This window comes from Athene noctua, chromosome 7, assembly GCF_965140245.1.
Source record: "Athene noctua chromosome 7, bAthNoc1.hap1.1, whole genome shotgun sequence".
In the NCBI taxonomy this organism is placed as follows: Eukaryota; Metazoa; Chordata; class Aves; order Strigiformes; family Strigidae; genus Athene; species Athene noctua.
In genome coordinates this window covers 38,194,605-38,207,053 of record NC_134043.1, presented here as the reverse complement: position 1 = coordinate 38,207,053, position 12,449 = coordinate 38,194,605, and the positions used below count along the sequence as shown (strand labels likewise).

Sequence of the window (12,449 nt, the reverse complement as noted above, 5' to 3'; positions counted from 1 at the left end):
TGTGCATCTCGTGCCGGGAAATTGAATCGAAGCAGTATTTGCTCTCCCACTTCCTCCCTTACCTTGGCTTTAGCCTTGAATTTTTACAAACCTTCCTGCCCCATTCTGTTCAAAGCATAATGCCAAAATGTTGCTGTATCAGAATATTTTTAACTCCCAAGAAGGCTGGTAAGGAAATACAGATAAAAATAGCATGGCAGGAAGAATCTTCCTCAAAAAAGATAAAAAATGCTGCCTTTGTGGAAGGAGCTTTTGATGTGTTGTGTCTGTACGCAACCTGCATTTTCACATGACTCTGTGTAATGCGGCTGTTGTGCCTTTCAGGTGTGGGATCCACAACATGTTCCCTTTACACTTAGCAGCGCTGAATGCACACTCAGACTGCTGCAGGAAATTGTTGTCATCGGGTAAGTAAATCCCGCCAGTGTCTGTGGAGCTCAAGTAGTGTCTGTCTCTGCTGCTTTCGGCCCCCTTATACTCATTGTTGTGAATTGTTCAAATGAAAGACTTCCTGTGCTGCTGTGTTCGGCTGTGTGGTGTAGTGTACAGGAGCGTGCGAGGCTTTCCTAATGGCATCCTGTATTGTTCATGCCTGAAGCTCTTTTCTCCTGGCAGGTTCAGAGAGTTTATAATAATTCAGCAGGAGGAGGGAGGAAATTTAGGACCCTTTTCCAAACTGTAGGAGTGTGAGATGCTGTTTTGATTTGGATTTTTTTCCCCCTGAAGGAATAATTCAGGAAATTATCTCCTTGGTGCCTGAATTGATGCAGGTATTTATATCTCACTGGTGATGATGTATTTTAGATACAGCTGAAGTATGTTTCTAAATCCAGGCAGAGTAAAGGAGTTAGGCTGGCCAAAGCTCTGTGGGCATGAGAGGGGAAACGAGTGAAAGTGTAGTGTCGAGAGACCATTCTCAGGATCCTCATGAGAGCCCAAAGCAAAAGAAGCAGGAGTTTGCTGATGCAACCGTTTCAAAAGAGGCAGTGATCAGGTGCCAAATTCCAAATTTTTTTTTTCCAGGTAAGAGTTCCCATGAGTTAAAAAGTCATAATGCAGATCATATGCTTTTTCTATAAAACGGCTTCATTACTTAACACGTAAAATCTCCTACAACTACTTTTTCCCCTAAACTTGAGTTCTGTAGGATATAAAAAAAGTGTGAAAAATGGTGAGTACATATCCCATTACATTAAACATTGGTGCACTCTGGCCTTGACCACTCGATCAAGAAAGGAAAGAAAAAAGCTCTGGGTGACCCGAGTTAATACTGCTAGGCGTATATCATCGGCCTTGTGCATTGTGATGAATCTCCCTGCGTGCTCCTGGAAGCCTCTTTCCAACCTAAAAACCACACCTAACAAAAATGGCCCCATTTCATGTTCAGACTGACTCTGTGTTTTTTTCTCATTTCTTCATGTTTTCTGTCTTCATGTCCTGCTGTTGCAGTCCTCTTGATAAGTATCTGCCTTATAAATGCCTGTCACATGGTTTTAAATAGGGTTGGGGCACAGAGCTGGATGCAGAAATATAATAGATGCTCGTCGACTTTGCAGCTCTTTTTATAGAGCTGCCAAACTGGAGCAGCCGCTCGCCGTTCCCGTGACAACCTCTTTCTGACTGTAGTTGCTTGCGTTCTGTTTTTTTCCAACTAACTGATTTTTCTGTCTCTGCAATGTTTCTTGTGGTTTAACTAGGACAAAAGTATAGCATAGTGTCCTTGTTTAGTAATGAGCACGTGCTGTCTGCAGGCTTTGAAATAGACACCCCTGATAGTTTTGGAAGAACGTGCCTCCACGCTGCCGCTGCAGGAGGGTGAGTAGCTGTGACTGTAGCTGTTGTAAGTTATTCAGTGGCTTCGTTGCAGATTTGGTGCCAGCCAACTTGACTGTGCCATCCACAGAGGAATTTATTGTGGCGCAAGAGAAGCAAAGTGGTCTGATGTCAGATCTGGGTCACTTGAGGCTGTCTGTTGCCACTGCCCTCGTGTAGGGGTTTCTTGCAAAGTAAAGGGGATGGTCTGGTTCCCTCTACCGCAGAGAGCTGGGTTGTGATTTGAAGCATGGATTTCAGCATAGGGTAAAGCTCTTCCTTTTCATGCCCCTGTGAAGACTGCTTCAGCTTTGGGTGGGGGTACTGCATACTCACCCAGGTCTGTCTGTTGGCCACAACGGTTGCTGAAGGCCTGTGGTCAGCAGGAAATCAGTTCCTAGAGCAAAGCGAATGAGGAGGAGGAGCTGTAGCTCCCGGGATGCTGCTGGCAGGGAAGTTACTGCTTTGAACTGTGTCCTTGTCTAAAAATTCAACTGCGCAACAGTGGCCATCAGATTGCAGCCCTGGAGTCCAAATGCAGCTCATCTCCCTCTTTCCCATTTTTCAGGTGCGAGTTCAAAAGTTTCTGGATGAAAAACCAATAATCTAAAACGGCAACAACAAACCAACTCCAAACCAAGCAAACAACCCCCCCATCTCCAAATTAGAAAGTCAAAAGACTGTTGTTCTCTCAGGGTAATACATTTCTGATGAGTGCTGGGAGGCCAGAAGTGGAAACAAATGAAAACTGAAATACATAATTTAGGTTGTAAATGTAGCATCCGGTTCGCTTAAATATTTCCAAATAATTGTCAGTGGAGTGCTGTGAAGTTAACCTAGCAAAAGGACAAAACATTTGTCAAGGATTGAGTTTTGACTCTTTTGCTGAGTACTTCATGGCTCAGAAAACAGCTGAAATGGAGCATTGGCTAGAACCCAGCTTGGATTCTCTGTGGTTACAGCAAGCAGAAATGGTCATCCACAGCAAATACGTGTCAGTCTCTCTGGAAGCTGTTTTTACTTCTCAGTGGACCAAAATGTATATAGCCTTTTTTTTGTTATTACAAAAAACGAATGAAATTGATCCAAGTACTGTTTTTATTATTCTTATGGTGTTACTCTTCTTGATACTCGTCTCACATTAATAGAGGAGGTGTGACTGTTGCTTGGATGGAGTTTATCATAGTATAGTTCAGATGCTACCTCTTGGATAAGGCTGCACCCCAAAAGAATAATACAAACAACATGGCTGTCCTAAAGAGGAGAGGCTTCATAAGAAGCAAAAGTGGCTCATGAAAATAAACCGTATTTTTCCAGTGGTTTACTACAGTTGTCATCACTAACAACTGTTTTTATTTTTAGTACATTGCGGTGAGTGTGCTGTAGCTATTTTATGCAATAGCAGTTTAGGGATGAACATATGCCAACATACTGCATCCAGTCTTTTTTTTTTTTTTTTTTTTTTTTCCTGGAGCTATACAGAAGGCATTCATTTCTTTCCTGACACATGCTTGTTATTCCCATTACATTAATGGGAGTTGCATGGGTACGGTGAGGAGAACATATTTCAAAGGCCTGCTCATCTGATTGTGAACACAAATGATCTATTGCCCCTGTAAATGACAAGGAGTCTTGGAAAGTGCTGTGCTTCTTTATGTCATTTTCTGGCTTAGAATCATACATTTATTGGCTTGAATTGCAGAACGTGAGGATTCAGCTGTTTTATTTTCTATTAAAAATCACCTGGCTTTAAACAAGATGAAGAAGCAGCTATGCTGTGGTAAATTCTTTTGATAGATACAAAGCAATGGAATCTAACTAATCCACCTATATAAATGCAGTATTGTTGTGACAGTCACTTCAAATAGCTGTGCCCCTTAAATCTATCAATAGTCAACAAATCATATGAGAATAAACCTAAAAGTTACTCTTGTGATTAAATCTTACTAAGTAAACAGGATTTGAGCAAAGTCCTTACTGTTGAATACTTTGCCGAACAGGGGTGAGGGGTGGATTTCGTTAAATGTCACCTCTTCATTATTAGACTGGCATTTTATAAGCTAGCAACAACTTTCTTTTGAAGTTCTCTTACAAAATACCAGTTCAGTGTGGGAAGTATTAAAGTACAGCTTGCGTTGAAAATCTACAAACACACTGAATTCAAATTGCATTTACTGTGCTGTCTTTGGAAAATTTTTTTTTTTTCTTCCACAGAAGAGAAGTTTGAGGTTTTCTAGAAAGAAAGGAGATAGTTTTTTAAAGCTTCATTTTCTATTTAATTGAATTTCATGTTGTATTTCTCTGTACCTTGTTTTTGCATGGCAAATAATACAAAAATAGAGTAACATTTTTCTTTTTTGGGGGAGGGGGCAACACAGACATAAACTTCTGTTTTGTTCATGTTTTCTTTTCTTTACTTCTCTTTCCAGTAATGTTGAATGTATAAAACTCTTGCAAAGCAGTGGAGCAGATTTTAATAAGAAGGACAAATGTGGGAGGTAGGTAAATTATGAAGCTTGTTTAAAAAAGAAAAGAAAAAAAAAGAATCTAGCAGGCAAGGAAGAAAGACCACCCCAGTCTGGAAATCATATGTTCTATGAAAAATTACAGTAAAATAAAGTAGGAGTTTGTCCTTCTCTGCAGAACTCTTGCTGCTGCAGTGATATGGCCAGGCAGACAGGTGCAGGCTTCATCAAATACATAAAAACCATCCCGCCCTCTTGAGTTTTCTGTTTTAAAAATATCACGGGGTTGTTTTTTTGTTTTTTTTTTTTTCCTTGTTGCTTCTCTTATTGCCTAAATTCTTGTGCTTTTGTGCCCAAGACAACACCTGGGTTATGATGGTGATATTTGACGTGCTTCCTAGACGTTTTTTTCCCCCCTGTGAACTGTTGCTATGAGTGTTGCTATGCCGGCTACATAAGATGCTGCAAGGGACACTGAGCTTTCTGCTTCCCCACTGGAAGAAAGTAGTGTGTATGCAGAGCAACAGCAGAGGCTGTCACTGGCAATAGGTCATTTACAAGCCACAGATTGATGATCTGTATCCTATTAGGCTTTGTAGGAGAACTAAAACTTCCTATTAACACAGTATTTTGTTAAATTCCTGTAACTTTGCATTTCATCAGAGGAACATAAGGCGCTGATATTGACTGCTTGAAATCTGTAGGAATGCAGCAGTTAAGATTTATTGTTATCCTTGGTGGTGCATACTGGAATATGAGGTAATAGATTGTCACTTATGTTCCAGGACACCTTTGCACTATGCAGCTGCAAATTGTCATTTCCACTGTATTGAGACACTGGTGACAACAGGAGCCAATATTAATGAAACGGATGACTGGGGACGCACCCCTTTGCACTACGCTGCTGCTTCTGACATGGATCGAAAGTAAGAAGGACTCTTTGTATTCCTTGTTTAAAGTGTTTTGCTAAACCAATGTCATTCTATTCTCTTCATGATGCTATGTCATTTGAGCCAAAATAGTGATCCCACTAGCAAACGTATTTCTCTCAGATGGATGCATAACTCCACACCGAGTTGCTTTGACTATAAGCCACATCCCCAGATGATGTGGCGTTTCAGCTCTATGGTTCACCTTTGATGTAACGCACCGTTTTGCAGCCACCCTGTCCTAGTGAACTATTTTCACAACATTTTGTCTTCTGTTTTCTTCTGTTTGGTTTCCTCACAAGAGTAAGCTCAGAGAATTTTCTACATCTGCTTTTCAAGTCCATCAGAAGGGGTGGAGCAAGAGACAGCAGAAGGTCAGGTTTTCCTAGACGGGCTGTAGTGACAGTCAGACATCTGGAAAAGATGGGATAGATCTACCCAGAAGTCTCTCTCCGCTGTCAGATCTGATAAAATTGCTCACCCTGTCCAAACAGGTTGCTTTTTAGAGACTAAAAAGAGAGAGGCCTGGGGAATATGCTTTGGCAGAATGCAGTGCTGTTCTTTTGAGAAAGGGGGAAGACAGCTGCAAAACATAGAAATCCTGTGGTTAGTGACTGTAGTTCCTAATTCTCAGATAGTTGCATATTTTGGCAGTCTCTTCCTTATAACATACTGTATACAACAGGCTCACAGTTATCCTGTTAGTTCTCTCTTAAAACTGTTAGCAACCTGTATTTATTTTAGGTCATCCCATGTTTCTCTGTCTCATTCGTCTAAACAGTAAGGAACTATTTTTTTGTTTTCTTGTATAGTGAAGTCTGGTAAAAATTCATCTGGCTCATTCCCAGCAGAATACCACCTCAAAGCCACTGCAGGAAAACTTTGGCTTAACTTTATGGTAGAGGTTTGCATACCATGCCAGAGCCGTGGTAGCTTCTTCATCATTTGCTGTGATAAAACTGACATAAAAAATGTCTTTCCTATCACCCTCAAACGTGAACAGTGCTGGGAAGAAGGCAGCAGAACCTTCAAAGGTCTGTGTTCAGCATTACAGTCAGAGCAGGCTTGTAGAAAGGCTTTCACTGCTGACTGTTTAATTCTGTCTTGCCAGGGTGAGGCATTATTTGGGGTGTTGAGAATGGTTGTGCATTTTTCAGCTTTTGGCTCTTTGTAGGTGAAGTTCCTGCATTTAAACAAGCTCCTGGTAAACTTCAGGATGCATCTACTTCCATCACTATTTTTTTTCTTTACTTCAGTCACATCTTGAACATTGGCAGGAATATGTGGCCTTTATTTGCCCCTATAGTCCAAACAAATTGATTCTGATATGATGATGCTGTCTTCTCATTAAATTTTCCAGTTTGAGATGTTCTGGAAGAAGCCTTGTTGCGTACATGAAATGGTATTTGCAGTCCATGATTTTATAGGTCAGCATATTTTTTTTCCTAATGAATGGCAAAAACCTCCCAAGGTCACGCAACCTCAGTCCAAAGACTATTCATAATTATTTAACTTTGGATGTGGGCAGTTAATGAGCAGGGAGAAGTCTTGGTGCAGTGAGGTTGCCCTGTTGTTTCAACTCTGGTAAATGTGTTTCTGGTCCCTTTCCTGCAATGGAAATCACAACAGCATTTTCATTAAATAGATGGTTGCAGTTTCTGAGTACGTACTGTTTCTCAAGATCATCACTTATTCTCTTCAGGGAATCTTATTTTGGGGTCTCACTGATTTGTAGTTAACTGAAAGCAGATGCAGGTAGGACTTCAGCATAGCATGTGAGTACTGTCTATGACAATGTTAATATTCAGGGGAGTTATTTTATTAATAAGTAATTTTTTTACTGAGTCAGTGGACATCAGACAGACCCTGGGTTTGTAGAACAGCCCATTATTTCTAGCACCCACAGGAAGAATGTCAAATCTTGACAGTTACAAATGGAAAATTGCATATTAAAGAAAGAATGTACTGTTCTGCATTGTGCAGAACCCAGTCAGGAATTTGCATGTTATATTGGGAGTGAAATTATCAACCGTCCTTCTACAAACCTTTCAAGCTACTAATCCATGATGATGGCAGTTTGTAAACAACTATGTTAGCCTTGGTGGCCAAGAAAGATTATAATCACAAGCTCACGATTGTAAGATCACAGATCATAGTCTTCTGTCTGCCATCCATCCAGCTGGGAAGCAGAGGTGCCAAAAATGATCTGGGTGTGCAGGAATATGAAGACATGTTGAGCATTTTGAAGAATCCAGATGAACTGACCAGGAGATCCACACAGTGTTGGCCAGATATTTCACAGAAAGTGATGAGAGTCAGCAACCCAGATTCAATATAGACCGATTTAGTATCAGTGATTAAAGTTTCTCTAAATCCTAAATTCTAGAGAAGAACTAGCAGGTTACTGAAGGAAGAAGCAAGCTGTGGTAATCCTGAGTTCCTCTCTGCAAAGGAAACAAAATGCATAGCATTGCTGTGGGAGAAATGGAGTGATTCTAGAAAGTGATGATCAAACTGTTTCTGATAGAAACCAGAATTTTCTGTGGGTTTTTTTCTGGCATTGACTGGTGGGACGATAAACTACCATGCTGTCTTTTTTTTTTTTTTTCTTTTTTGCAAAACTTATTAGCTGCAGACCTATGAAGGACACACATTTAACTTGTATAATTCTTATTGTTGGCTGGAGGAGGTCAACTCCTTGAAAAGGAGATTGGGGATGGGTGGCAGATTGCGTCAAAATCACTGGTATAATATTTTGAAAAAAAGTTGCATTTTTCTGTCCTCTGTGCTAAGAAGAAAGAATATTTTAGGTAACTCCCATGAAAATGCTGAAGAACTTGAAAGAGCCAGTGAGATGAAGGAAAAAGAAGCTGCATTGTAAGTTTGGTGTCAATAAAGCAGTTAGACTCCATTTCTGGAGAATGCCACTGCTTTGGGCTGCAATCTACCCTCTGCTTTTGCTCATTCATTGCTCTGCTGAACAAATGCTTGGCTTTAATGAGGGCTAACGCAAAGAAAAAAGCTCTATGCTCTTCTCCGTGCATATATTACCTAATATTTCTGTTTCTGTGCTTGTTACTGTTTCTTAAATGAAAATGTACTGCTTCAGTAATTTAATAATTCTTTAGTATCATGCACTGTCTTATTTTAATTCTTTTCACTGAGCATGTATGTTGCAAAAAGAAGTAGCCAATGGATTCCTCTATTTACTTAGATTGATATTTTCGTCTAGCTGTGTAATGATTTTTTTGTTTTAAAAATCCCCTTTTTCATATGACAGCCTTACATTCACTACAGATTACAAGCTATGGAAGAAAGTACTAATAACAAAATGATGATTTCTTGATGGTATAAGAAAAAGTGGTAGGCACTATAAAGAGCATAAGGGATCCTTTGAAAAACAGCTGATTTAAAAAAAATATTAGCCAACAAAGAAGAAAATGTATTTATGTACATACATGCCAGGAAATTAACTCAGTTAAGTTTTTATTTTTCAGCTTGCCATTGTGCATGTTTAGAGGCCAGTGGTTTGATCTAAGAGTTTTTACGTACAGTAGTAACAATTCTAGGCTGTTTACATCATGGTACAGAGTGTGTAGGGTTTTTTCAGGCTTTGTAATAGAAAATGATGTTGTGATCTAGAGTAGCAAAGGTTGGCTTGAAGATTGTTGTTTATGAAGAAGATCTTCAAAGATGAGTAGGAATTTTCTGTTTTAAAAATGGTGAATTTGGGGAGCTCTTGGTTAAAAAGAGAGAAACTTGTAAGCGATTTGAGGTGCCGCTAGAAATACAGAATTAACTGCCAGTTTTCAGCACTGCTCCTAGTTCCAGTGAGAGATGTCTGTTAAATACTGTGAGATCTCATTTAAACAAGTGAATTGTCCACAGGTGTCTAGAGTTCCTTCTACAAAATGATGCCAATCCGTCCATCCAAGACAAAGAGGGGTACAACACTGTGCATTATGCTGCTGCCTATGGGCACCGGCAGTGTTTGGAACTGGTGAGTGCTCAGACAGTTTGGAGAACTCTTAACTGCTGATATATGTATATATGTATATGTATATATGCTAGTATTATGAAATGCCCTGACGGTTACTATTGGAATTCTTTGGATATTCACAAATCTGTGAAAACCTGCAATACAGTGCAGTTAACTGAAATATATGTAACCAGCTGTATCTTAAAAACATGTTAATCTTGATAATCCAGTCCTTGTTCAGTAAGTTGGTGGTTAAATGTTGTCTTTGAGTGGAGTCCATGTGTGCTCAAATTGTTTTTAACTGTGATCAGAATATTCTTCGTGTGTGTGTACGTGCCAGTAGTAAGGAATAGTTCCCAGTACATGATGGTGTATGTGCCTTCTGCAGCTGGCACATTATCTGACTTGCAAACTGAGAGAGTAAATGGCTTTTGTCAGCTGCATACCTGCAGTGCCTGTCTTTTCTCTGATGAAACAATAGCAGCATTGATAAAGTTACCATAGTCAAGATTAACCTTGTATGCAATGTCACTGGAGTTTTTATTGTCGTTGTTGGTTTTTAATATCCTGCCCTTGAATGATTAGAAATTGTATCTCATAAAAAGCCAAACATTTTTAGCTGAAACTTGGATTTGGGAGATGTATAAGTACAGATTTATAGAAGTTTGTGACTTGTAAAAATAAGTGTCATGAAGATGGATGTTAACTGATCTGCTTTATATACAGGGCGATCCATCATTATTGTGTCACATATATGTAGGCTCTAATTGATTTTTAAAAAAGCTGTAGTAAGAAAATTGCATAGATATTCAGGCTTTAGTAAGAACACTGTGTGCTGTTTAGTGTTTGATGTTGTTTGGTTCTTTCTTTCTTTGTTGAAGAGTCAAAGTACTTAATTATTGAAAAGGAGCTCTGCACAGCACATGCTGCTTTCACACCACGTTTACCAGCGCTGTCAGTTGCTGCCGCCACAGGAGAAATATTGCAGCTGGCCTACGTCAGGGTCACAACAGCTAGGAAACCGTGACCTGTAATAACACAGGGCAGCCCTGGGCCAGAATTTCAGGTGGGATGTTAAGCCTTTTTAGCTCCCACCTGCAAGCATGTGTATCTAGGACAGTTAAATATTATTGCTCCTTTGTTGCTTGTGGCAGCGAGTTTGGCCTTTCCTTGTGTTGAGCCTTTTCCTAGAGCTGATCTCTTGTGGCTCTGCACGTGGGGATGGAGCGGTCTTCTGCTGAGCCTGCAGCCCTTTTGGAACAAAAGCAAATGTGCTTGGTATTTGAAGGGTGTATATATAGAGTAGACTCCTCTGTGATGTGTACAAGCCTACGCTTGTATGGCCGCAGCAATGTGTATTGCAACCTTACCCGTGTCTTATCACCAGATTCTTGCATGACTTGCCCGAGCAGAGATTTCTACAATGGCATCTTCACTGGGGAATTGTCTTTCAGCTTTCATATCATAGTCCCTGTGCACCACTAGCACGCAGCAAGGTCCCCTGTCTTTTCTTTTGCTTGTTGCTGTGCATGTTTTCTGGCAACATATCAGTTGCAGACAGCAAGCTGCTATTAAGTCCTAGTGTTGCTTAGGCTTGCCAGACAAAAGGAAGAGCTGGGAATGCATATCAGAGGTGTTGGATTTTATTTTAATTTTGGAGGGTGAAATGCAAACTGTGGGCTAGAGACAGCTGTGCAGCAAGTGTTCTATATTTGGACAGAGAAATTCAATGTTTTTCCATGTCAGTCTTCCCATATTTGTGACTAGCTGGAGTATACAAACCTAAGGTCAAGCATCATTTGCAGAGTTGTAGTCATGCAGCTGTTCTATGTGCAGCAGTCAAAGAAAACTGCTACAAATTTCAGCCTATTGCATGCAAAGGGCCACTGTTGTGTGCTAAGGAGTCTACCCTGAAAGTTTTGTGAGGAATGGAATTTTTCCATTGGTTTTCAGGGGTTGACAGACGTCTTGTTTCCTCTCTGAAATACAAAAGCTAAATGTTCCAGAAAGTATGTGTGCTCAGTCAGCAGAAGGACCAGGACTTGTCATCTTTGCACCTACTGTCAGGAGAAGGAGATTCTGGTTTTTTCATGTGAGCACTTGTCCCTTAGCTGTAAGGAGTTACTGAGGCTGGAGTGTAATAACTTATATTTCATAACAGTGACTAGTAGATGTGAGCACCACCTTTACGATGATTTTTTTTTCATTGCTTGGATTCAGGATGGCAAAATGGTCAGGACTTGAGTGGCTGAAAGGTAATTGCGCTGTGGGCATAAAATCAAAATAATTCTTGCGCCTAGGTTTATTCACATATTCCAATATGAGACTCCCAGGTGTTAAGACAATTGTTGATTCCTGTGCTTCATTTGGTATATTAGTGTCATCTATAGACATCACTATCCTGTAATGCAATCAAGTTGTTTTTGGTAGAGTTGTGGTTCATGGCTCTCTGTAGGCTGTGTGTAAAAGCTGCCATAAGAATTAATCTGGTGGAGATGGAAAGGAGCCTCACTGCTTTGTGAGGCTGACCGTTAGCTTGGTCACAGTTTGTTGTGTTCTCTGTGGTGGACCTATGACAAGGACTTTGTCATGAACCATGATCTTTATTTCTGGTAGCTATTAACCACAGTACATTGACTGCTCTAGTGATTCATAGTTGAATGAAGCATCCACTAAGGTTTAATTGCTTCTAGGCATGACTTTTATCTAGAGACCTTCTTTTCGACACAGCATAGCAAAGAGAACAGTAAGTCGTCAAATGCCATCTTAGTCCTCAAGCCACTGTTTATCTAATGGAAGCCAGAAAATCAGCAACGCCATGTGCCTCATTTCTCTCCTCTGAGCCGCCCTGGGCTCTCCTCAGTAACAGCGGAGGCAGCTGCTGATTCCAGTTAATGCTGGAGGCTCCCTTGGTGGATTAGTGTAGAGTAGGTATGCAAGGACAGCTGGCTGTGTCTGAGGAGTACTTGGATAGTTTTGTTGGTGTATCTTGGAAATACATTTTTTTCATTTTTCTTGTCTTCAGTTCAAATGAAAAGGAAAAGTAAGATTCATAACACTTTTGTTTGCTCTTACTCAAGGAGCAGTGGGAGCCCAGCAGCCCTAATTCCAATGTAATTATGTCTGTAGATAGGCAAGGAGATTTTTAATTTTGGTTTCACATGTGCAATAACAAAGATAGATTGATGTCTTTCTTAAAAGTGCTAACTTTGAACCGCTAATTTGTATCCTAGGAACTCTGACATAATACTCTTAAAATATTTC

General features: G+C 40.2%; 1 protein-coding gene across 18 annotated transcripts in view; it reads left to right on the top strand.

The window, feature by feature from the left end:
* Positions 1–12,449, top strand: part of ANKRD44 (ankyrin repeat domain 44) — a 143,265-nt gene that overhangs the window by 97,942 nt on the left and 32,874 nt on the right. For 6 of the 18 annotated variants that reach the window (XR_012633955.1, XM_074910755.1, XM_074910754.1 and 3 more), the window contains exons 11-16: positions 325–407; positions 1,698–1,815; positions 4,242–4,310; positions 5,063–5,203; positions 7,973–8,083; positions 9,095–9,206. Coding sequence is in view for 17 of the 18 variants with exons in the window: in XM_074910755.1 (XP_074766856.1) it covers positions 325–407; positions 1,698–1,815; positions 4,242–4,310; positions 5,063–5,203; positions 7,973–8,083; positions 9,095–9,206 (634 nt within the window). In the remaining variant the exon portion in view is untranslated. The remainder of the gene's footprint in view (positions 1–324; positions 408–1,697; positions 1,816–4,241; positions 4,311–5,062; positions 5,204–7,972; positions 8,084–9,094; positions 9,207–12,449) is intronic. The other 12 variants (XM_074910768.1, XM_074910759.1, XM_074910756.1 and 9 more) reach the window with 6 other exon arrangements.